Below are 27394 nucleotides of genomic sequence, written 5' to 3'. Positions count from 1 at the left end.
GATTGTCAGTTATTTCTTGTACCCTACTAAGCTTAAATTGATACTAGGGCCAACAATTTCGGTGTGACAGACCCCAGTCTCGCAAACGAGGTTCAATCAGGTCAAATCACCTCTAGAATGATATATCAGTAACATTCAGTTCTACGTATACATTGGCTGCAGCGATTTTGAAGCTAATCAATTTTGCCAATAGCCCGGTAAACTGCAGTAACGAGTAACTGTCAGTAATTTTGCGAAGAAAATCTGGTAACTTACTTTACAGCTATATTAAGGTAATATTACATATCAAAATGTAAAATGACAAGCTACGCACAGTAATTGGCTGCGACCGGTAATTCGTGGTAAAATTTACAGAGATTTCCCAGTAAATCTACCAGATTTTTTACAGTGTAGTAGAGAATTGGAAAGAACAATAGATATAGGTTGATATATATAGTTCCTGACGATTACCTTTGACGAGTGTCAGCTGAAAATATTCGGGTTCATTTCAATCTAATTGTATATTGAGGTTCTGTGCCTCCAAGAAGCTCTTCAAATAACTATACTTTAACCACGGGCAATGAATATAGCAATATATTTTTCGCATGATTAGCGGTGAAGTCATTCCTGTTCCAGTAATCTTCTGCTGTTTTAACCCAAATACCTATTGCCTCATCGCTTGTCCTAAAATAGTCATTAATTATGCGATATATGTGAGTAATTCGACTCCTTGGATTGTAGGACTTGCCTTCTGAATGAACGTGACGGAATATTTGTTGATTTGAGCGAAGCTGTCTTGTAACAATTTTCGAGCACAAGTGCCGCGCTTTGTAACCACTCGCGCGGGTAAATAAACTGGTTGCGGGTTGGCGGAATTTGCTAGTTGAATTTCGGAGGGCACTCGAAGCTTTGAAATATTGGAACGGTGTTGTTACACCGCGTGGGCTTATGAAATGGAAAGAGCTTTTTCGATGCGGCCAGACCAATACTGTCGCACTAAATTATCTTTAGCAAAGGTCCAGTTGCTTAGGTAGGTATAACTTTCACGAAGTAATCTTCAGGCATGCAAATGTACAACAACATAACTATATACAAAATCCGGTATTAGCAAAAGCAATAAGCGAATTGTATTCAATGATCTGTTAGTCGCCGCTAGTGAGAGAATTTCCATTATTTACATCTTGCCAGTGAGATCAAGTCGAAGGCAGTGGCGAAGGTTTTCGCTGGTCATGCAGATGCGAAATATATTCTTTATAAAGTTCATGTTTGGAAACGCTAACTCGCAGCTGTAACTCAACGGCCATGGATTTGGCTTTGTTACAAAGAACTAAGCAAATACTGAGGCAGACAAGGTCCGGATTCATAGTTTCACAACTAGATAATTCTAATTCTAATCGAATCTGGAATAGCATTTTTTTTTTCTATTTGTCCTGGTCTGGTGTATCGGTGACGATTCAAGTTCGATTTGACCAATGTTATAAACACACTGTATCGATGATAATGGATTACCGCACAATACATATATCTAACTGCCGGTACTGCATTATCGACATTGCTTTGAACTTCGTTACATTGTTACGATTATACAGCGATTCGACCTCGGTGTCCTTTCGTAACATTTTTCATAATCTCGCCAAGGTGCTGACCTCAGACGTTAGGTCAGAATGCTATGCAGAAATTGTGATGTCACCAAAAGCAATTGATAGAATATAGCTTCGCTTTGGAATGACTTCCGCTCGTTAAGTTATTGAGCAATTAGTTAGATTCGCCATTGTGCCTTCACGTAAGGTTATTACTAGCTTGTTGACAAAACTTAGTTGTCGCTAATTCAACAAGTTCAGCGGTGGGAAAGGTAGATGCGACACGTTAGCAGTATTAACAGTTCAATAAAACAGATCTTCGGGTCAAAAAGAGGCTGCAGTGTATTAGGCGGGGCTATTCTCTTTGATGCATTGTAGCTCAGAAATATCAGATCATACAGCTAAGAGCTGGGACGGACAAGTTATCCATTCGGAGGGTCGGATATGGGGAAATTCTAGTTGGCGGCGGCGGATTCCTGAATCGATACATTAATCGCGTGTTTATCCACTCCAGCTGTATAAGGAATAAATCGTACGTAATGTAAACTTCAAGTTTAAAGCATAGAGACCAGTGTTCAATGAATTTATTAACGTACGGTAATGTACTTCAATAGCTGTTGAGGTCAAGGATACATGTGTGATTGTGTGGTCGATCAAAGTTACCAACAAGTTCTTTGAATTATAGCTAAATGTCGGACGTAGAAACCCATAGTAAAGGCTGCACGTGAACGGTAGTTAGATAGGAACGCAACTTTCGTCTTGTTAATGTTCATGGTCGGAAACGTAAGTAGACCCTGGCCGCGGGCCACGTTATTATGAGACCGGAAACTGTCTGCGGTCCGCTCACAATTCCCGACGCGCGCTGTATGTTGCCCGCCCCTGGCTGATAGTTACCGCGTCGGCAGGATAAGCTAATGGGATATTTCCTCTCGAAACATGTGTCCGACTATAGCCTTTAGTTCCGTCAACCTGGGTTTTGATAAGTTCACATCTTGTGCAATTCTCGGCCCAATACATTAAATTAGGGTTACCTACGTCCTTCTGTACGAGGATTTGTTCTCCTTTTTGAGGTTTTTAAAAATGTCCTCCGAGGACGCCTAACTGTGCTTCTTTTTCGCAATTCGTCATCCTTTACAGCTTTTAGAGCTAAGATAGTGAGTAGATTCGAGTGAAAAGGTGTCCTCCTTTTCCGATTCCAAAATATGGTAACCCCACATTAAATACATCTAGGTTACAGACATAGCCCTGGTCGGCGGCTATGAGTTTACCGTAGAGTGGTATATTATTTGCGAGGTTGTATAACGTGGTACCGCGTGTTACCGATGGAGAGCTTACGCACTTACGCAGCGCGCCATTGGCTGTAAATAATTCCGACTTGAAGATTAATTCCCGTAATTCTTATGACATTCCCACGCTCCCGTGCGTGATTATTCCGCGCGGAAAGACCGATGGTGTTTCAATCGCAATAAGGCCCGTTGCAGACGTTGCTAATATCTGTCTGTCGCCAATTGCCAAAACACAAACGAGGTGCGTGTACGCAGCTATGTACCGCGTGTAGATATCACGCTATGATTGGTAGTGTTCGGACCTGTTGAAACTACGAATACAGCTGAATGTATAACACTCTAACAGACTATCGGTATAGTTCTGATTCTAGTTGCGCATTTAAAAACGTAGTTTCCGAACAAATAAAAACACTACCCCATTGCATTGCTGGCTTAGAGTCATCTCTAGCTACTATCAGTGGCATAGCCATCGGGTGGATTTCGGAGGTAGAAACCCCTCCCATTTCAAACTGGTTCTGATGTCGATGCGGAAAGCCTATCCGATTGCGATAAAATAACATTACTGTTATACCTCCGAATTGGATATAGTTGGTTGTGTTTTAGTTGGTCAGTTCTGAATTTTGAAAAGTGATTAGCTATTACAAGTAGTGGTCCTGTTGACAGAGACAACCAGACAGCTTTTCCGAATTAAATTAGAACTAGAACTAGAGGGAATCAACGTTTCACGAATTAGATTACAATCAAATTACCGGTATTTCGATATAATTTAAGAAAATTAGAATTAAATATTCTAGCTTAATGAAAAGTAACTTGCATCAAATTCATGAAATTTTATTAAAATTGATAATTTTAGTTGTCAACGTCTGGTTTCAACGTGCCACCTGTATACGCGCCCATCCATTAAATTAGACCTTTGAAAGTACAGAAATTCAATATAGCAGCAAACAATATATTCATGTCGCCAAATTTATATTGTTTATATTGTTTGCTGCTAAATTTACTATATTCACGAGTACTATCTCGCACATTTTAAATGCTCAATGCTCATTGATCCTTCAGCACTAACGAACAGGCCACGCCTATTCCACGCCATTTTTATCTGCACACTTGAATCACCAGATGAAACACGCTGTTTGATAAGGTCTTACAATTGATTACATGGTCCAGAGATTGAATTGCTTGAAAATTCAGCTCCCTTACCGCGATATTGTCAGTTTATTCTTCGTTTTCTGCGACATTACTTCGTATAAATTCCGCATTAACCTGCTGAACCAACATAAATCGAATGTCGCCACGCGTGCAAGTCGTTTCACAAGATTCCGCCGCGGTAGCCGTGAGGTTAATGTTGTTAGCTTTATGATTACTTGGTAAGTGAAGCAGATTTCATATCGTCTCAGTAGGCGGGCGATTGGCGAACCATTTTCAAATTAACATCCAGCGGCAATTTCATACCTGACTGTTCTTATGGAGAAGGCCGCGTGTTGATGAAATATTGTCATGTGGCGGACGTAATGACAGTGTATTTGGAGATTTGTAGAACCGAAAATAGACAGGACACTTGTTTCTTTTTCTGTGATTACGTACGTGGTTAAGTTTTTGTGTGCTTAACATGTTGTTATCTGCATTATATTTAGTCGTTAGTGTATGTAGCCTTGTGGCGTATCGTCATTAACTTATATTTATATCTGTGTGTTATACCATCAGCCTATCGGGAATGTTATTGTATGTATTAGTTTCAGGCTCAAACTCGAAATATATCAAAAACTTAATGTTCAACTGTATCGACTTGGACTAGTACGAACGTTGTTCTGTCCAATGACAAACTTCATGGGTATATATACTGTCGCTGTGACTGAATGACAGTATCTGTAACATATTTCTTTCCAGCTTATAGTACAATAGCTTAGATTTGCATCTATTTGTAGCGGTTGCGTTGTGCTAGAGTTCGTTTACATTTGCCAACCAATACGGATTTCGCATTAGGAATGTCAAATCGGATGCAGTGAATTGATAGGTTAACGAGGTAACGTTTCGTTGAGCTTGTAAAGTGCGCGTTGGCACATGCATTATGTAGTACGAGAAAACTAAGCTTGTGTAATGTGCATCATTTGAAGTTAGACAAATCTCTATTGCAAAAACTTGGCTGTATCGAAACATATCGTATGCGATGCCTCTTGTCTGTGGTATATAGATGGTATATATGACAGTTCGTACAAAATACATAGCTAGTTGACGGTCAACTAACTTCTGGCGTGAATTATGGCGTGAATCGTGATACCGGTGTTCTGTTGTGTGATGTCCTTGCAGCAATATCTGGCTCGGCGTCATCACTACGAATAGGGCGTATAGCCAGGGGGTGGGTTTTGATGGTCGGAAGTCGACACCCCTCCTATGCAAACCGCAAATGTAATTTGATTGATTCAAAATTGAATCATGTAAGTTTGAGTTGTTGTTAAGTAGTCGCAGATTGATAAAGGTAGTTGGTTCTAGTTCTAGTTGAGATTTTTAGGAAGCGAGTAGTTCTAGTTCTAGTTGCGCATTTTGAAAAGCCAGTATAGTTTGTACCATTCTGAAATATGATATTTTGCCGACAGCCGTTACTTCCCAACACGTGTAAACATACTGGACGGACCATGCGGATGTCAGTTGACACCGTGAAGTCAGATAACGCGTCTTTTATAATAGTATTTTCACTGATTTGTCACTGATATTAAGGTGTATCGGGAGATCACGGCAGAGCGACACTAATCGATCATTCCTAGTAAAAAATCCGTGAAATTCCAGTCAATGTTCGACTGCAAGACGCCACAACCCCGACTATTATTCCTCGGTCACTAACAAGCGTAAATGAGAAAAGGTCCTTCAGACGTTGCGCGTACTGCCACGGTATTCGGGGGACCAATCGTACCAAATAAGATAAGAAAGGTTTGATAAATCAAGAACGTGTATCAATTGAGAAAAGTCGATTCTATCTTATAGATTTAGGATTAACCGGGATTAGCGGTTAATTTGAGCCTAGCGAAACGGTGAACTGCACATATGACGATTCTGCATTGACAACAGGGCTGTAAGAAAAATCGTTATCCAATAAGAGAAACCGTTTTGCTTAAATACAATGCGGCGCAAGTATTCCATATCAATTCAATGAAGTTGCATCGAATGAGGTTACAAAGAATTGTATCAAAGTGCTATGAGCTTTCTTACAAAAACCAACTTTTTAAAAGACGCGAATTTTAGATTTTCTCTTTATATAAATGTCTATCATACCAAACCTGGGCTTGCAAGATTACGTATGTATTGTAAACATACTATATCGGTTATGTAGCATCTCGATTTTAGCACACATATTCTATACTGTCTGTGTTGAACTCGAATTATTGAAGGAAATTGATGAGCTTCGTGGAGGTACAGAACTTCAATATGCAAGTGAATAGTATATTCGTATTGTTTTGAATATACTATTACTATGAAAATACTATTCAAGTGAAAGGGAAATCTTGCTGCTTCAAAATTAAATATCCAATTTTTTCGCACTAGGGCTGTCTAATTACTGTGTGCGTAATTTCTGGAAATAGTAGCACACGATTGGCAATTTTCTGTGAGCGACGAGGCTCGTGGGACGGCTAGTTGAGAACCTGAAGGCTTGCGGTAATGGGATGTTATTGATCCTGCCTTTGATAGTTCATTATCTTTCAATGTCACAGTTTAGACCCGTGAAATTTGGGATGTGTTTGCGGCGCAGCTCGGTAGTTAGGTATTACCATTAGACTAACAGTGACTTCATTTGCTCATTCAAACGTGCGGAAGTCGTTATCGCCTTAGATGTTTGGCAGTATTGTTGCAAATATGAAGCAGTGCTCCGATATGTAGTATAATTTCACAGGCATTATGTGTTTTATTGGGTAAACGAGCGTATATGTTTAGTTAATAAATGGTAGTACTATTGTTTGCGGTTTAAGTGATCTAACAGTCGATATATTCAGTGTGGTCTTTGGAGGATGCACGGCAGTTAACTGATCGCGATAGGAGGCAATGAGACCTGACATATGTTCCTGAGAGGTGTATCTAATGAAGTGTGACACGAATTTTACAGATCATCCTATAGCATATTTTGAATTCGCGTTAAGATTTGTATCGATGTTCCCGAGACATCAATATTAATGCTGCAGTGAAGCGTCAATCGTAAAGGCAAGATCGAAAAGAGATAATGCTCCGGACGTACGGGAAATGTCTTTTTTATGTATTATGCAGCATCTCACACTTGAAAGCGCAAGGTAAGATTGTCTGTTTCCAAACATTCATACTGGCCAATTCTCATTCGTATGCTACTTAGTTTTGGACTGAATTCGATATGAAGTGACACATTGAACTTTTATTACGAAGGACATGACTTGACTCTAGATAGCTAGCGTGAATAAATTATCACCCATAACAATAGATCACTAATTTCTAAACCCTAACTTAACGATGGTCGTGATGGCATCGCCTCCCGCTGACACGCATTGTCAACATCATCTAACTAAAGCAAAGACTTGAAGCAACTATACAATTTTCATCATTTCCAAATTAGATTTGAATTAGAATTATAGCTACACACTTTACTTCCAAATTAGACTAGAATTGGAATTATAACTATACACAGTTTTAAAAAAAAATTAGATTAGAATTATAGCTACACAGTTTATTCTGAATTTTAATAATAGCTACATAGTTTTTTCCCAATCAAATTCGAATTCGAATTACTAAATTCACGAAAACTTCGGCATTGAATGAAATTTAGTTCATATCAAATCATAGAGTCTGCAAATATATGTTTGTCCGGCAAGCTTGGCTGGTTTCGTACTCTACAATTCTCGTGTAGCATTTTCACGGAAACCAGAAATTAGATTCGAATTAAAATTAGAGCATAGAAACATTTCACAAATTAGATGAGAATTGGAATTTGAGCAAAGAAACGTTTCGCAAATTATATTGAAATTAGATCACCGGAATTTCTCTCTAATTAGTTCGAGTCTTCTCCAGGGCAGGAAATTCATATATCGCCGAAAAGACACATTATGAAGCCAATATGTAGCTCGTTACAAACAAAGCTGTTGATTTACGCTTCTATAAATGAAGATACTATAAACGTCTCTACTAGTTTTCCATTTAGTTTTAGTCACCGCGGCATGCCTATCAGAATATTAGCTCTATTGTTTGCCAAGATTAGTAAAATTGCCCATAAAGTTCCGGGCAAACGCCGTAACAACCCTGGTCTTTTATTACCCCGTGTCTCGAGGTATATTCAGACAATGAGAGCTGATAGATACCTTTTAATTTGATCATGTTCTGTAATCCCGTGTTCCCACGACTTTTAAATTCAGCCAAAGCTACCCTAGATTACATGCGACTATGTAATCGCGATGACACAACCGTCCTGTGTTATAATAATGAAAATACTCGCCACGTCAGAGTATTGTGAATTGCGTACGTTAAGACATGAATTATTCAGCCAGCACGCCTATAATTTATGATCGAATTATCGTAAATTATAACTTACCCATCAAGTTACGTATGGAGAGACTCCGTGCGATATTGTGCTACGCTTTATATCGTAAATTTCGACACGAACCATCGATTCTTTGGCTGTGCGTACACGGAATGTTGACCGCGATTTTTAAGCCTTTGAAAACGGCGACGGTATTGACGAAATTAATTTTTAATTTAATTTCAGCGGCAGGGTGGGGTTGGCCAGACGAGGAACCGAATTCCATGAACGGTTTCCCGGTACGGTCTGAGACGGAATGCGAAAAGTATCCGATACACATGAGATGTCCCGGACAAGACGTAATCCAGGTCTGCATATACATTATACAATCATCAGTTCAAGTTTAATGACGAGATTTATCGAACGTAAATTTTAGATCGTATCTGCTGAATACGGCCGGCGATCTCAAGACATATGTAGCGCTTCGTCTGACCTGGTTGAGAACACTAACTGCGCCTTGGCGGGCGCTTACGACATTGTTTCTGAAAGGTATAAAATCTTGACAATATTTTAAGCCTTGTTTTAGCATCGGGCTGGATTATATGATTGCGGTCTGTGGTGTGGTATAACTTGCTTTGAAAATGACGGAGAATTACAGGCACAGTACAACCAGGAAATAAGTTCCCTCGAAAAGACTGTGTGTGTATTAACATCCATGCGCCACCCGTGATATACGGGCGTGAACTGTGAATATACACCCGTGATGCCCCAAACCAGAACCTATCTCAGACTTACACCACGTTATAGATCAAACACACAATTTACATGCCGGCGCCTAGGGACGCAGGAAGGTATGCTAAGTATGCAGACTATGCACGTACACACGTATAATTTATAACTGCGACATACTTCTGAGTTACGTTCTGTCGTCGTGTAACACATATTAGGTGAAGGACCTTACAGTTAATAAATTACAAAATCCAATGTAAACGAACAATTTTGTTGTAATTTCAGGTGCGATAATGAAACGGAATGCTCATTCCTAGTGTCGTCCGATATATTTCCCGATCCATGCCCGGGAACTATGAAATACCTGGAAACCAAGTTCAACTGCGTGAGATACAGTAAGTGTTATATTCTTAGGTGTGTGCAATGATTCAGTGTGCCCAACAACCCTATATCCAGGTTTACACAGATCTCCCTGTACGTTTCTTAAATCGATTGTGCCAACCGGCATCATTATTTGGAAGAACATCTGCATTCTGCATTTATCCGATGATTCATGAGCATCGCATTGCTAAGCGTAAAAGCGACCCGCCACTAGAGATTAGGTCAAGAAAATAACCAAACAAAACTGGGGGAACTAGTAGATAATTTGGTTCTGATTGTTATTCAACTGTAATCTAAATTATGAGATGTTTTTATGCTCTAAATTTAATTGTAATCTATTTTTTTTAAATAGTACAATAGAACTGAATAGTGCGAAACGGTGCGCAGACTTGGATCGAAATTAGATTAGAATTAGAATTACAGCTTCTATGATCACAGCAACTTGCATTTACCCATTTTTTTTCAAATTACATCATAATTAAAAAAATAGATTCGAATTACTGAATTCCCGAAAACTAGGACATTGAATGAAGTTTCGTCAATATCATTCTTTTGACCGTGAGAATAGCAAATGTCTGTACAGCTAGCTTGGCTCGCTCTGCACTTTACAGCTCTCCTGTAGAAACATTTCATAAATGATATTAGAATTACAATTGCAGCTAAGAAATATTTCACAAATTCGATTATCGGCATTTCGCTCTAATTAGTCAAATAATACAACTGGAATTATTTAGTTGTTCAAGACTGGTGCAGATATTTGCCGTTATGATTCTTATTAGAATGAACTCTGGTTTGGTATGATCTGAATTTGATTGTTGCTGTAGTTCTTCACAATTCTGAATTTAATTCAATTTCCGCGCCTTTGCGAATTCCGAGTAATTCTAGTTCTAATGTAATTTTAGAAAGATAAAAATTATCTTGTTGACCGACTTTGGTTCCGGGACGTGTTATTTCACGAGAGTTCAAGTAAGATTTCCTTTCGTGCACACGGTAGCGACCGTACATCTAATTAATTGAAACGTTTTAGATTGATTGGTATGCATACTGTGTAATCATAGTATAAAATGCGGTGTTTTTCGGGAAATTACACTAATGAGGAATTTGCCGCCCTGTGCAAAACACTTGACATGATGTGCGAACGTTGCTATTAGTTTATGTAATGATGTCAGTGATTCCAATATTGTGCGATACCTACGCCTGCGTATCAGTTTTACGATTTCTCACGTTTTTTTACAACTAGTCGAAAAGAGATGCTTGGGCCGCCTACCTATTATCGTGGATATATTCAGTTAATAATATAGAAAAGTTATAGTTGAAACACTTCACGTTGCGCAGTGTTAAGTTAGGAAAAATAGTGCCTGACTATAGTTATATGTCCGCCGCTGTAGTCATAATAGTCTGTTACCATCACGACTATTGGACAACCGTCAACGAATAGCTTGAAATAAATACCTTTACGACTAAGCCCTCTGAGGTCGTGAAATCTGAGCGCATTGATTTCACGCAGCATTACCGCAAGTCCGCTGACCAGCGACTGTCGATATGACTTCCGCCGGGTGCAGACAGCACTAAACCTTCTGCTGCATGACCGTGACAGCTTGAACAGTCCGTTATCGCCGCGCGAATTCCAAATCAACTCGTGCGCGTAAAATCGCAGCGGAAGGGACGCGTGGACGAGTCCATTTGCGTATTGATTTACAAGTGCTGCGTGATGCGTAAATCAGCCTATAGATATCGTACAGATTTCACTTACGGATAAAATTGTTAGGTTGCCTAAAAAACGCTGCACACAAGTTCTGGCTCGATTCTAACCTATAAAAGCATTGCTACACAAGAAAAGGTTTTCGATTTATTCAATAAATTTTCAAAATAATAAAAAATTTGAAATTTGACTGGCTACCCTACGAAATTGTTATGCTGTCTAGAAAAAACGTTGTGCAGCAAATTTGGCTTAATTCAAACCAGTAGAAGCGAAGTTATTGGAGTACAAAATTTTGGATTTGAAAAAATAGTATTTACGGTGAAAATTCTTCAATTCGTTATTGCAAATCTACCCACGGTAACTACCATGATTTGAAATCCTAAATTTGTAGTTAAAGCCTTACTACTTTAATTTCAGTATTCAACTGCCCCGGAATCTTAACCGGAATCGGCCAGGAAATGTCTGCAAAGATAGCTGGCCATCGTAAGCCCGCAACATGGACCAAAGACCCGCTATTCAACGAACACCATGTTTTTTACGCGTCAAGCGGGAACGCAGTGTTCGAATACTCCTCTTGGGAGGACTTCAAACTTGGAAACCGCCTGACAAGCTACGCGCTGCCGAACAACGTGGCTGGGTTACAGTTCGTGGTGTACGACAGGAATCTTTACTATTTCAAGGTATGTTTACAAGAACTTGTACGCGGAATTTATCGATTGGTGGACTGTCTTATCGAAGTACCATAATAGCTACGGGCTTTGACAACGAAACTACAATTGCTCACTCCCAAACGCCAATCTTTCATCACATCAAGATTTGGACAGTTGTATATTGAGCACCGTTAACTGTAACATGAAGAACCGCAGGGACCAAATATTTGGAGTTAGGCAAATAATACGATTCTGGATCGGCTATTAGGCTTCGATCTTGATTAAAGCATTCAAGCACTACTCGTTATGACTTCATAATAGTACGATAGTGGAAATTTCAAATATGTACCTTGTATGACACCGCGAAGAATATAATGCATATTTATATATTCTGCATCACGCTAAAGAAAATTTGGTATTTTTTGACCACGTACTTTGTGGCAATGCTGTCATTGCCACTAGCTTGTGTAGCTTTGTAGGCTACTACACTCTTCGTATGCTGCGATACGGCCAATCGAGGTTTACAGCCTTCCAGAGTGTGAAATACTATCGAAAGTATAATTTTCGTGGATAAATCTTGGGGATGCCAGGGAGCGGGATATTTTATTATTATTGCACGATTCAGTTTCGAATACTTAGATATAGCCTACATCCAAATTACTGTTTTCTTTATGGGGAATGCCTTCATGCTTTTGTAATATTCTCAGTGCCTTTTCGTGGTAGCCCACTGTATCTTATCATCAAGGGCGCGAAGTCCCTGTATCACATTCCTACTATATCTGCTGAAACATCAACAAAACTGACCTCCAGACTTTCGGAATCGATATTTTTAATCCCCTTTCAATCGCAGCTACGCAAACCCGAAAATATGGAAGTAAAAATACTTGCCTTCCGCAAAACCGCTACTTATACCGCAACCCGACTCTGCTAAGCCCGCTTAAAGTATGCCGGGTTCAACAAGTCCAAATACGACCGTCTACAGACTAGCGGTGTCGATCCGTCGATTGCGGTGTTATCCGACTCCGAAAATCCTTCCTAATAGCACTCGAAATGTAACCTATCGCCTACGGATTAGGCCGCACTGTACACAAACCCACCCAGCTGACATATAGCGCATGCAAGTCGATACGGTATATAGAGCGTTGCTGTAACTTAACCCGAGACCGTTACTTGATACATGGAGTTACGCGTACGTTGGTATAAAATAAGCTTTGCAGTGACCGCTTTCCGACTGTAGTAACCCGCTTTTCACGTTGCTGGACTTATAATTCAAAAGAGTAAGGTCATTTGAGGGAGTATATCCGCGCAACGGCAATCATCAAGAAAGCTTTTTGCTTGTAGGGTTCACGAATCAAAGAATTCGTCGGATAGTGTCGGATGTCTGTCAACCAAAACATAAACAGCCCGACCACGCTAATGGACTAGAAAATAGTCCGTCTATGTGTAGCGACAAAGGACATTTACGATGACAAAAAAAACTTCTACACCCCATTATCCAAAATGCAGCAAATTCAGTTGACTGGAGAATTATGGCGACGTTAGGCTGACCGTTTCGGAATGCACAGTTATACATATAAGCCTTGTTAAATCGCACCATATTATATGCTTTTCGTTTGTAGATTGCAGAGATATTCTATCATCTAATATCCATTGATGTTTTGGGTAGAGAACAGACAAGTATTATAACTGCGTGGGCTTTTTATACAGCGTAACAATTTCATGGGAAGACAGCTAATTAAAGAAAAATATTATGATGAATTCAAAATTTTCCAACTGCAATAGCTTCACTTGTACTCCTTGGAATGGAGTCAAATTTGGCGTGGAACGTTTCTTAGTCAACCTAACAATTTTATCAAACAGGTGAAAAAACAACCCTACTACTACTACATATACACTAATTCGCACGATTATGTAACACCCCGTCGTTTTTTGTTCCACAGGAAAACAGCCGCGTGTTAGTCCGTTACAATTTGATGTCGAAGACGGTAGCCAAGGAATTTGAAATCACGGACCGCACAGGTGGTGTGAGACGGCTGCAAAATATGACCCTGTCGGTAGACGAGCAAGGATTGTGGGTAGCGTACACGCGCGGCAACGGGGCGCTGGCTATCAAGAAAGTGGACAAGGACCATCTCACAGTTACTGTAAGTTTTAATTTGATGGAGTTTGGTTGTAAAAAGGCCACCGTATTCTCGTAAAATCGATGGAGATAGACAAAGGTATGCCACCCATCGACGATATAATAAAACGATACACAGCAACCTAACAATTTTAGCTGATAGCTGAAGTTATATTTGAACAACCCTATTGACCACCTCTGAATACTTATTTCATATCGTTTAGAAAACCTGGGTGACAGCACATCGCAGAGCGCAGTCTTCTCACACGTTCATGATATGCGGGGTCCTTTACGCTGTCGGCGTAAATTCAGGCGTGGTGGATTATTCCTTCAACACGAACGCCAGGAAACACAAGTCCAAAAGCTTGAGTCTGCCTTTCGACCAAGCGCGAAACCATTTCCTACGCCACAAGCCTCTCACTATCTCGTACAACCCGCGGGAACAGTTGTTGTATTCTTGGGACGCAGTAGGGGGGAAAGCGATACAGTACAAACTGAATTTTGACGGGAAGGATCCTTCCGAAGGTAAATTCCTATTTCCAGCAGACTTTGGTAACTAGATGACTCTGGTTGTCTAATTAAAGCGAAATGCCTGTATAATCAAATTCTAATCTGATTTGTTGAATGTTTCTTTGCTCTAATTCTAATCCTAATCGAATTAGTGAAATATTTATATGTTCTTATTTAAATTATAATCTAATTTCTGCTTTCCCTGAAAATGCTACAGGAGAGCTGTATAGTGTATAGTGCTGAACGAGCAAAGCTTGATGTACATACAGTTGTCATTCTTATCAGGGATATCTAGTTTTACATATCCCTGCATTCTCGTGCTTAAGTTTAGTCGACCCCGATTTTTGATACGAACTAAACATATTCAATTTCTAAAGTTTCGTGAATTTAGCAATTCTAATTCTAATTTAATTAGGAGAAAAAACGGTAGCTATTATTCAAACTCTATAATCTAACTTGAAAAAAAAACTGTGTAGTTATGATTCCAATTCTAGTCTCATTTGAAAAAAAACTGTAGCTATAATTCCAATTCTAATCAAATTTAAAGAAAATGTGTAGTTATAATGCCAATTATCTTGTTATTTGAAAAAACTGTAGCTATAATTCTAATCTGATTTGAATAAAAACTGTGTAGTTATAATTCCAATTCTAGTCTTATTTGAAAAAAAAATCTGTACCGTTGGCTATAATTCTAATTCCTATCTAATTTAAAAGAAAAACTAGTTATATTTCCAATTCTAGTCTTATTTCTAAAATACTGTAGATATAATTCTAATTCTAATCTAATTTGGAAAAAATATGTGTAGTCATAACTCCAATTCTAGTCTTATTTAAAAAAAACTGTGGCTATCATTTTAATGCTAATCTAATATGAAAGAAAACTGTAGTTATAATTCTAATTCTAATCTAATTAAAAAAAATGTTTAGCTATATTTCTAATTCTAATCTAATTCGGAAAAGTCAAAATTGGTGTGCAGCGTTGTTTTAGGCAACCTCACGATCTTCTCAAGTAGCCAGTTAAATTTGAAAAAAAAAGTAATTTTGGAACAGCCCTAATCGACAGACGTTTCACAAAATCAAAACAAAGAAATCATCCAATTGCGTTGTAAATCCAAAATCACCATTTTCAGACTCGAAAACTACGCGCACCCCTGCCACTGTTTCTTCCACAACCGCAATCTACAAACCAGAAATACTCCCACCGTCCCCCACTTCGACCGTCCCAGTGTCTACAACCACGGAGCCTACGCCGCCTCTACTGCCCGGAATGCAAGTGCCTGTCGAATATTGCAGTTCTGTGTTACGCGGTGGGATTACGTGGCCAGATACCGAAGTAGGCGAACAGGTCAGGGTGGAATGCCCATCTCGAAACGGGGGTGAGTTAATAAGCTCGCAAGCAGACTTTGCCGACTAGATGCTTCTAAATGTGTAATTAGTTCAATTACGGTGAAATGCATGTAATAAAACTAGAATTATCGAATTGTCAAACACTGTTTTGCGGCCTACATATATGTCCGCAATCACAATTACAGACCGTTTTAAAATTCACGCAAATACGATAGTGATTTTTTACTCTGCGTTTCGCTTACGATTTAGAATTCGCCACGTGGAGATGCGAGAGAGATTCGTCCATGCGCGAAGCGGACTGGCACGTGGCCGGGCCTGACGTGACCAGGTGCAACACGTGGGTGGCCCAGATTGATCACAAAGTGAAATCAGGTCGGTACCTTATTACTATGTTATCGGAGGCGGTAAAAGTGGCAGAAACAAGCCCATACCGACCACGTTAACTTGTTACATCGCCCGGCATCGCACGTTGTCAAATCTTGAATTTTTGTCAATGAAGTGAACTATCTACAGGACTTATCGTGGTGTCGACCGCGTTGAACTCGATAGCAGAAGAAATCGCGGAGGTTTCCGATCTGGACGTGCCTGAAATAACATCCCTCGTCGACGAATTGCTGGAACAAGCCGCCGTGCCTAGTCAAGACGAAGCCAGATCTATGGTGGAGGTAAATTGACTGCTGCCACTTCAACCGTTGGACCCGCACAAGCGGTGTTTTACAAAAGCATACTAGGAAAGTGGGCCGTGTTAATAGTCGGCGTATCAGGAATCATATTGAAGCATATTGGTGTGCGGACTTCCATAAACATTCTTCTGAGTTCGATAAATACGATTTATTCCTTGTGTAGGTGAATAAATACGCGATTAATGTATCGATTCAGGAACCCGGCCTGCCAGGAACTTCATTTTCCCATACCGGGCCCGCTGGATAAGCTGCCCGCCTCTGTTATATATCCCACATGCTTACACGGTACTTCGTACTCCATTTGTGCTTATTCTAGTATTTCAAGCAGCATTTTGATTAAAATGTTACGTTTGATTTATACCTCTGTATAATTGCGAGGTAAATTCTGCGTGTTCTGTCTGTACCACCTTTTCCGTGTGAATATACATTCTTTTCGCTGAGAGTGTATAGATGGCTAAATGACTGTAGGCCCCACGTAGGTTATAATAAGCCACCGCGCTTAAGGTGTTAACTAAATCACGGACTATTCGACCACTCTTTGAGTTTCCACGTGACCCAGCGGGCGTACAAGTCCACAGACCCTGTAATTTCCGCCTGAAATGTGCGACTTCGTGTGCGTAGGACTATACGAACGGATGATTGGTTAATTGGTGTTTATTTGCGAAGGAAATTTCCTGAATTCGACTTTGATTCGGTCAGTCGTGGAAATTAGGGCGGCGGAAGGTGGTAATTTAGAGAAATCGCAATCACCTTGTCTATGACGTTTTCGGGATAGGAAATTGGTACGTAGACGATGCGGGCAGACAAATTGCGAATAGCAGTCGATCAGGTTTTATTAGAGATATCACGTTTAAAAGTCAAATCGCGTAATAGACACACACGGAATTGTGAAGATAAATCTGCGCAGTGATGCTTGCGAGAAGCATATTCATCTACGTTGCTATAATGAATAGGGTTGTATTTAAAACATATTTTAAACAGTGTTTTAAAAAACTGCCTTCAAAGTTTTTTCTATACGTTGTATAATTATGCCATCATTGTGCCTGCAGACGCTTTGCACCCGATATGGTCGACATATATGATGTAAAGTGGTTGGTTTCACATTTATAGCACCTAAATATGGATGTAAAAATGCTGCATAGCGATGTAGTCCTGGTTAAAGATATTCTTGGTTCGTTATGACAGTGGTCGGGAGCATTTTTCGTCACAGGAGCCATACGTGGCCTATATTCTCAATCGTAAATGTCAATCCACTGCGCGACGTCATAATTAAGGATTCGTGACGTCATCGTTTGAAAAAAACAAAAAAGAACAATAAAAAACATGTTTGTTTTATATTGATTTTTGTTTCAATTGCGACCCAAGTTATAATTGAGTGGAATTTTACGAGATTACTTCCACTTCTACTTGACAGTTTTCAGTTTGTTATGCAAAACTAGGCCTAGAATACTTACTTTTTTCGAAATCGCATTGTATGAGAAATAGGCCAGTAATGTGTCGACACATTCCGTAAATGTAATCAATCCTATAATAGTCTCAAGCACGTTGCATTCATTTCTCTTTACTGACGTCACAATCTCATTTTCGTAGTCCATCACGTATATCTCGGCGAACATCCTGACCAGCGACGCCATGTCCCGACTCGCGACAGACACACAGACAGCGGTCGCCGTGTCTCTGATGAACGCGACCGAGAAGGCGAGCTTCGTGTACGCCGACACCATCGCGCAAACTCCGCCGGATATGAGAGAACCCGGATCCGGTGAGTTCCGAAATCCTTGTTGTTACAATCTAAATATAGGATGGGGTAATCGTCAGCAACTAGTAGAGAATTGAAAGGAACATATTGTATATCGACGATAGCATCACCGAATATAAAAAAAATATATATTAACAAAATAATATAAATAAGTCCAAATGTTCATATCCGTTTCAGACGCGGTCGTTATGTCGTCGGAGGAAGTGCTCGTGGAAATCGCGGTGCGCGAAAGAGTCATCAACGTGACCGATTTAGCGGAAGTGACGTCATTTCCGGGCGAGAAAACGTGCGCGGAGTCGCGGGGACCGTGCGGCGGCGACAGCATCGACTTGTCCACGGGCGATGTCATGTCGCAAAGTTTAACGGGTAGGTACCACGGGTGTGTGTATTATGCTAGAGTAGGGGTAAATGTGAAGCAAAAATACGTTTGCGGGCCGAGAAAAAAGTTTGGATTATGTTCTGCGATGTGTAATTGTATTTCTAAATTGAAAGCTGTGAATTACATTGTTAACCCATGTTGCTAAGTGGATGCGTTAATAGCCTATTAGGCCGCGTCACTAGCTCTTTGTGGCATGGCGAAATAAGCTTACTGTTTCGCTAGCAGGTCCGCATCCGCCGACTGAATGTATTCACTGCATGATTTTACTCATAATGAGTATTGGCAAATTTGCAATTATTGTTGATTGAGTGGCATTGCCATCTGCATATTTTCAATCAAAGAGCTTCTTGGAGGTAAAAAACTTCAATACACCGTAATACCATCTGAATGTATTATTCAATTTATTTTGTAATCGCGTAAGAGGTGCATAGCTGAACTCATAAGTCTTACGTGACTTGGTTACGAGAAGTACTCGAACCTTAATGCTCACTCACCGCGTCGATTCTTTTCCAGGGCCTGCAATCGCGGTGTTCACGCTTTACAACAACCTCAGCAGCTTTCTGGACGCTTCCGTCGACAGCGATTGGGAAATCGACTCGCGCGTCATTTCGGCCACTTTTCAGCAACACGGCTACCACGCCGCGTTGCGAACGCCGGCCTTGATTACTTTGCAGCACAGAGAGGTACGCGGTACAGCGCTAGTCAATCTGCATACGATGGTAATATTATAAATTATGGCACTTCGATTCAGTTCAGTTTCACATTAATCGCATCATTTCAAATCACCACAAGATATTGCTCATACTATATGTCATTTGTATAACTATTTGCTTTAATTTCAGCCTTCACTGTCTCCTCGTCGGTGCGTTTACTGGGAATTTCAAGCCGGGTATGTTTCCTTTATACTGAATGTAACGCAACGATACAAAACTACGATAGTTTGTAGCTATGGAAGTTTTACAATGGAACTTATGGTTAGGGAAAATCATCTCATGTCTCTCTAAAAAGTTATCTGAAGAGCTTCTTGGAGGTACAGAACTTCAAAATACAATCGTATAGCACATTCATATTGAAATGAAATAATCTGGTACGTTTAAGTATGAAATCACTATTCAATTAAAAAGTTATCGTACGATATCGACTTTGTAAAAATGTCATAGCAAAAATCCGCGACTTCACGCCGCTTTTACGCAATCAGATTTTGCACAGCCACATAGAAGTCACTGCTAATCTTCACGATTCGTTTCAGTGGTGGCAAAGGGAATTGGAGCGATCAGGGATGTTCTTTCAAATCTGGCAACACGACTCACACCATCTGCGAATGCGACCACCTGACTAGCTTCGCAGTGCTGGTCAATCACGCCGGAGTTGAAGTCTCGAAATATCACGACAGGGCCTTGGACATCATCACAAAAGTCGGGATCTCGATCTCGATCGTGTGCTTGGTTCTGTGCATAGCGACTTTCGCGTATTTCAGGTACGGATTTGACCCAATTTGGCTCAATTCCATCCCTTACAAGCGGAGTTATTGACGTTTAAAATTTAGGATTTGAAATCATAGTATTTACGATAGATAGATCTATGATAAATGATTGAAGAATTTGTCACCGTTAATACTTTTTTTCAAATACCAAATTTAGTACTCCAATAACTTCGCTTCTACTGGTTGGAATTGAGCCGAATTCGTTGTGCATCGTTTTTTCAGAAAACCTTAACAATTTTATGGAGGAGCCAGTAAAATTTGATAATATTTTATATTTATTTTTATTAAATAAATCCACAACGTTTTCATCATATAAGTTGGAGTTGAGCGAAAAAATTGGTATGAAGAGTTTTTTTTAGGCAAGCCAAAAATTTTATGATGTAGCCAGTAAAACCTTGAACAGCCCAAGCGTACATGGTACAGTATAAACTTGTGCAGCTAGAATACAGAAATTCCCACGCCCATGTTTGCAACTAAACAACGTAAACACGCATCCCCGTTTCCAGAAACCTCCACAGCGACCGCACCTCAGTCCACAAGCACCTGTGCGTCTGTCTGCTGGTCGCCGAGACCTTGTTTTTGTTCGGCATCGGACAGACACAAAACGAACTGGCGTGTTCCGTGATAGCCGGGGTTTTGCATTACTTCTTTCTGGCCGCGTTTCTGTGGATGGCGGTGGAAGGCTTCATGCTGTACGTGATGCTGGTGGAAGTGTTTGAGGCCGAGTCGAGATGGAAGTGGTATTATCTGTGCGGATATGGTAAGTGGTGTTGGGTATGAACCTAGCTCTTATATACTATTATTAGATAGAGGTAATCACGTAGTCGGCATTGCTACTCGGCTAAAGGTTGTTTAAACGCAGTAAATTGTCACTCTCTTCCAATCCATATACTGATGACATCAATCCAATATCGCAGGTATACCAGCCCTGGTCGTCGGGATATCAGTGGCCTCGGAGCCCACCGGATACGGCACCGAAGACGCATGCTGGCTCCGGATAGATACCGGATTCATCTGGAGCTTCGTGGGTCCCGTGCTAGCCATCATCCTCGCAAACTTGGCTTTTCTGTCGATAGCCGTTTACAAGATGTACGTCCACTCCCTCGCTTTTGCTGATGTCAGTAAAATCAATTCAGTCAAGTGAGTGAATGCGTGTGTTTTACGAGGTAGAGTACTTTGCGAATTGTTGTAATCAATTTACATGCAAACGATGCCAAATGACTAATACTAGGATTGTGGTGATGACGGATATTCCGTAGGGTTATTATACTTCCTCCTTTAGCAGGATTTGTCCTCATTTTGCAAGAAATCGAAAATGTCCTCAGAGGAAACCCAAATATCCTCATTTATAGTTTCTAGGGGCAGGCTATGGTACACGAACATCTAAAATACGGAATAAATGACGCGAAATATTGGTTTTGACGGCAGTGAGAGCAAGGTTTACTAAAAAAAGGTCAACATAGGAAAAATGACCTTTTTTCTAGCCAACCCGAAAATATTTTCTGTCAAAATCCGTTTTTATGTGCTTTGTAACTTGTATAAAGTGTCTTTTTTTCGGATCTCAAAATATGGTAACCCTAGGGTTGCGGGATGGCGTTTGGGTTGGCGAAATGAGGGTTAGGAGCGAGGGATAATATCCATAAACCCAAATCTAACCCTATCGTCCCTCCCTCATCCGTCATCCCCCAATCCTAATATCAGTCACCACAACCATAATATCTCAAACCCCCAGCCCGAAACACTACAGATTTTGACGTTTATATATTTGGGTGTGGCTTTCGTGGGAAACATTTATTGGTTTAATGGGGAACATTAGTTTGTTATGGGACGCATACTAAAGGAGGGCCCATAGTTTTGCCTGAAAATATCTTAACGTAGAAGATGAATTACAAACACACAAAACGATTTGTAAGCTGTTAAAGCAAGCAAAATCTACTCGAGTGCTTCGTGATTTTTTGATGTAGTTTGTTACCGACCATCTCGACTTGCAGAGCGTCCGTACGCGGGGCATCGGTATTGCTTTTCCTGCTGGGCATTACGTGGGGGATCGGCATCGTGTGGATCAACGAAAACACAGCCATCCTGGCGTATCTCTTCTGCATCTTCAATGCGTTCCAAGGGATGTTCATCTACATTTTTCACTGCATCTTGCCGAGAAAGGTAGGCGCATCGAACAAGCCATACCCAGGGCCGTAGTGACTCGACTTGAATCCGACTCGAGTCGCAATTTGTGGGTGACTCGACATGACTTGAAAATTCAAGTTGTCTGATGAGTCTAATTGGAGAGAAAGGGCGGCAAGCTCATGAACAGACATTTCCCATCCTCATGTAATACTGAAAATTCGTGTATTGACTCGAATTGTACACAGATCCGGACTCGGATGCCCGAGACAGGCATTTCATTGTAACTTCGAAGAAGAGTATAAAGCTCCACATTATTGGGTTTTCGTCTATAGCCCATCAGTACTCGCTCACGAATATTATGACCAGAAACTGCTAAGAATGAGGATCATTAGTATATTCGGAATGCGAGGCATTCGATATGACCCAAGCAGAGTTCTAAAACAGTGGGTTGAACATGAATTGAACTCTAAAAACTGAATTGTGAACACAATGACTTGGACTCGCACTCGAGTCCCAACACTATGACTCGGATTCAACCCTTAGAACCTCGACTTGAACTCGGTCATGACTCGGGGATGAATTGAAAATGACTCGACTTGACTCGCGGTGAATCTAAAACAACAAGATGGACTTGGTAGTTGGGACTCACAACCTTGTGCCTGTGTCGGGTGTCCGAGATTCGAGTCACATGACCTGGTCGGGTCATGCGCAATGATTCGAGTGTAAGTCGTGTCAATACACGAATTGACTCAAGTATAGTCATTTTCCTAAATAGTCAAGTGGAGTCACCGAAAAATCACGACTCGAGTCATTACATCCATGATATGAACCTTTGATCAAAGACAGTTGAGTATCCCTGCTCTATGGTATGTTTGGCCACGATTGAACCCATTTTGATGGTTTATGGCTGGCCGTGTGTCTCCGCAATACTCACTTTATGCATTATTCAGGAGTCAGGAAGCGCGGTTGACGTAACGCTGTATAGATTGTATACCGCTTGTATAGATTTCAGAAAACAATAAATCCACCATCATCCCACGCAGGTCCGCAAGGAATACCGGCGATTTTTTAGCCGTTTGCCGTGCTGCGAAAGCCTGGGCCACGGCTCGTACCTGTCCAACAGCTCCTCCTTTTCGAAGAAATTCACTCCGGGACGATATCCGGTCGGATCCGGCATCACCACCAACGCATCGCTTCAGGTATGAATCGTAGAGAAAGCAAAGTTGGAAAAGTTGAAATTTTTCGACTTTTATAAATTCGATTAGAATTAGAATTGCTGAATTCGCAAAAACTTGGAAATCGCAATCGAATGACATCAAGTTCATGTCATACCAATTTCGTATCATTCTCATCAGCACGAGAATGGCAAATGTCTTTACACCGAGCTTGGTTCGTTTCGCACTGTACCGATGGCTCCCAAACTTTTATGGCTTTTGGCAAACTAGAAAAATTATAAATGCTCGCACACTTACAAGAAAGTTGCTGAAAACTATTCACGTGGTAATGCGATGGCTATGCTTGTCTATACGGACATATATTCGACTGAAACAAGGTTTAATTGTTGTCAAACATACCGTTGTCTATAGAATATCATGTTATGTTTCAGCAAAGTCAGCTGCGGCGTATGTGGAGCGAGACTGTAGCGCCGAGGAATTCCGATGAATTCGCCAATGCAGAACGCAACGGAGGTAAACTTCTGCTTCACGATTTTTTCTTTCTAAGCAGCGAAACTATAGCCTTAACATCAGCGGCGAAATGATTGAATGACAGATACACTTGTCTTCATTACTACAGGCTTGATGTCTGGCGTTATCACGTTTAGGGTGCGATACAAAGCCATTACCGGTTTCTCACATCCAGATTAGCTATGTACCTTCCCGGTGTCAGGCAGTAGGCTATGACGATAAATATACACCCGGTGTGCTATCTGATAAAATTAACTGATTGGTGGTACAGTACTTGAAGGTTGCTGTCAAGCAGACTTGTACAATTAGATAATAAATCGAATCTAATTCATTAAAAGGTTCTTTGCTCTAATTCTAATATAATTTTTGGTTTCCCTGAAAATGCTACAGGAGAAGAACTGTATAGTGCGAAACGAGTCAAGTTTGCTGCACAGACAATTGCCACTCTCGTGCTTACGAGATTGAATTCTGATTTCATACGAAATGAACTTAATTCAATTTCCACGTTTTCGCGAATTCAATAATTCAAACTCTAAACAGATTTGAAATAAATGCGCGGCTATAATTCTAATTCCAGTCTCGACATATGGGCATGCGAGATAAGATCATGCGACACTTGGACATGCTGCAATTGAGCAATGAGCATGTGGGTTAAAGGAAGGAGTTAGATTAGGGTGGTGGTATGGGTACGGGCTAATATCTGGGTTTGGTTTGAAATTTGGGTTAGTTTTGCGATTGTAAACCCACGCCCTCAATCGTGTCTAATTGTGTCGTTTGCTCAAAACTTGGCCAGTCACATAAATCACGGTTTCTTGCAAGGATACGAATGGAGTCCCCCGTCTACCATGTCTCGCCACATATACTACGAGGTCAGCCCCACGTCCACGCTGACGCGGGCCGTTTACTACGAACGCAGCCCGGTAACCACGCTGTCTCGCAATGTCCAGCGCTCCGAAACTTTGACTTCCAAAAAGAGCTCCTGTACGTGTAAGAGTCATGTCACGCCCGTTGGTTTGCGTTAAGAAGCATTCATGATTATACACTGCACGATATTGAGAGTGGTGAAGCACTTTCTGTCCACGCTGAGTTTGTTTATAGCTCCTGAAATGCGATCATGTGCATGGCCTTTTTGCGTTGCTGATTATTTTCGTATTTAACAGGTTCACATGTGATGGATTTTTGTTTAAGTTGCAATTTCTCTTGACGCGTGTATGTTAGCAGAGTGGGAGTAGAAATGTCTCCATGAATATCTTAGTAGAAGTATAGCAACTTCCAAGTCGTGTCTAAACTAGAACATATATACGGCCTGAAAAGTCCTCAAGGGAGTAGCTTCAAAATTTAGATTTACTCTAGGTGTCGCATACTTTATGCAGTTAATCTGAGGTTTCTGTTTCCGAAATTGCAAAGCGCATCCCCGCAGCTAACGCAAAATGACTACAAATGGTCTAAAATATCAAAATTCTATTTTTTCGTACCTTGAAAGTTATGAATCATTTTAGAGGCAGAAAAAATCGTCCAATTAACGTGAAGGTTGGAGGTTGGAGTATGTTGGGACTATTCGCCAAATGAAATGGTTTATGTTTTATAAGTAAGGGGTCTCTCCTTTAGGTTCATCCAAGTCAAAAATTTGCCAATTTTGGAATTTTGTAAAAAGAATTATATATTTCCTCAAAATAACACTTGTTGGGACAATAAAAGCCTTTCATCCAGAACTTGGGGGTACTTATAATCTACAAAGAGCACCAACACAAAATTTAACTGAAGAGTTCTGCCAGAAAAAAGTTAGCATAAAATTACTTTGAAAAATCATAAAATCCAACGAAAGTAAAAAAACCGTCTGCCATTTTTCTCCAAATTTTCAACAACGTTTGAAAGCACCTTGTGTCCAAATTTCAAAAAGATTCCGTCGTTAGTTTGTAAGGTATGGGTGTATCACTGAGATTCTATTTTGAGGGGTAGCCTAGCCCTTCAAACACACAATCGATTGAATACATAGTACAAGAAGTCAAAACCTGAATACTTTGAGAAACTTGTCCTTAAAAGGGTTTTAACTTTTAAAAATACGAAGCGCAAAAAGTAAGCCTTGCGGGCTAAAGACGTTTCAAGTAGAAGTGGAATTAGTCTGGAAACATGAACTCTCGAGTTAGTACCGCAAGTAAGCAAAAGGTTGTTCCAAAAAGTTGAAATTCTCCGACTCCCAAGCGTTTACTGATCACTTTTGCGTTCAAATTGCAGTTTATCTTCACGCATATTAGCCTTTTATTGGCTGATTTTTTTTGTTCAAAAACCGCAAAAAATCGATGATTTTAAAATATTCTTATTCACGTTTCAGAACCTACCACCAGCCTCGTGCCCCTCAACCGGCCTCCTTACCCAGTCGACAGAAATTATCTTCACGAAGACGAGGTCTTCCTACCCCCGCCAAACCACAACGCCAGAAGCAACGTAATAATCAGCAGGACCAGAGAAACCGAAAAATACGACCACCTCCAACACCACTACCACCCGGACGATTACTTAATCTTTCCAGGGCAGGCCAGGGCGTTGGGTGATTTCGGGACAGGCAAAGTACCGCAAAGAGACCAATTCGGGAGGGTCATACAAGGAGAGTTTCCCGGCACTCCGAAAAGTGACACACGTAGTTTTACTCGCAACACTGACGACGTCATCAACAACAACCCGACCCGGGCTAGTTGGGCCAGGGGGCAAAATTCACGCTCTTTTCGGAGAAGTTTAGACGAAAATTTCAACACAAAACGAGATTCAGGCATAGGTTTACAGCGCCACCCTTCTTTATCAAGACGATCTATGGACAATGTCCTTAACTTTGATTCGACTAGATCAGGCCAACCACCGCGTCCTGGTACAATCAGGTCCGACCACCCTCACAGACTATCCCTGGACAGCGCTCCAAAACAGCGTATTTCTTCGTCGGCTAGTTACCGAATGTCACCCCCAAAACAGTCCCCGAATCGTCCCAGATTCCAACCCAAGCCTGTGTTTACCCCAAATAGGGGTAACCCCAAAAGAAAATCGCTAAGCAGCGATTCTGATGACCCTATCGTGACAGATTGTAGTGTCAGCAGCGGTTGCTCGTCTGCCAGTAAACAGCTTTCAGGCGCAAATAGCTCACACTACGAAGAGCCTATATGCAGAAAGCCGCGTTGCGATGACGTAAAGCGTCAATTTATACGTCACAATTGTAAAATAGATGAAAACGATTTGGAAGTCGAAATGATCACGGAATCTGATGGGTGTGCTAATTCGCGCCACGACACTTTAGGACACCCTCCTTACATGCCCCCTACGCCCCCGACCAACGTTCCCGCGCCCCATCCGCGGTCTAGGAGCATACGCAGAAGCAATTCGTACGATTTTTACACCCCTCACGAATTTTCACCACGGCCGCAATGTCCGCGATTTCATAACATGCAGAGATCCGTCACCGGGTTGTGACCCAAAAGCGTTGCTGATTTCTATGCATTGTGATTATTTTCTGTTTCATCCCGTTTCGCGTGTGTGTTGTTCGTT

The 27394-nt window shown here is 40.8% G+C and overlaps 1 protein-coding gene across 2 annotated transcripts; it reads left to right on the top strand.

Moving 5' to 3' along the window:
* Positions 1–455: 455 nt before the first annotated feature.
* LOC145452965 (adhesion G protein-coupled receptor L3-like) lies at positions 456–27394 on the top strand. 2 transcript variants are annotated; one of them, XM_080331095.1, is made up of 22 exons: positions 456–7119; positions 8559–8680; positions 8749–8861; positions 9327–9436; positions 11542–11804; positions 13715–13918; positions 14118–14418; positions 15534–15779; positions 16000–16122; positions 16264–16415; positions 18024–18195; positions 18370–18558; positions 19085–19254; positions 19414–19460; positions 19821–20048; positions 20561–20814; positions 20972–21194; positions 22046–22214; positions 23222–23377; positions 23785–23866; positions 24683–24844; positions 26196–26338. In XM_080331095.1, coding segments are annotated over exons 1-22 (3555 nt in total). In that variant the 5' UTR covers positions 456–7052; the 3' UTR covers positions 26198–26338. The 2 variants fall into 2 exon arrangements, with proteins under 2 accessions (XP_080187221.1, XP_080187220.1); XM_080331094.1 differs by lacking the exon at positions 24683–24844 and having other exon boundaries at positions 457–7119; positions 26196–27394.

The sequence above is a fragment of the Botryllus schlosseri genome, chromosome 12 (assembly GCF_051294905.1).
Source record: "Botryllus schlosseri isolate E-star chromosome 12, Bs_hap1, whole genome shotgun sequence".
NCBI classification, from domain to species: Eukaryota; Metazoa; Chordata; class Ascidiacea; order Stolidobranchia; family Styelidae; genus Botryllus; species Botryllus schlosseri.
Note: the sequence above shows the minus strand (reverse complement) of the source record. Positions and strands in the feature narration are given on the sequence as shown.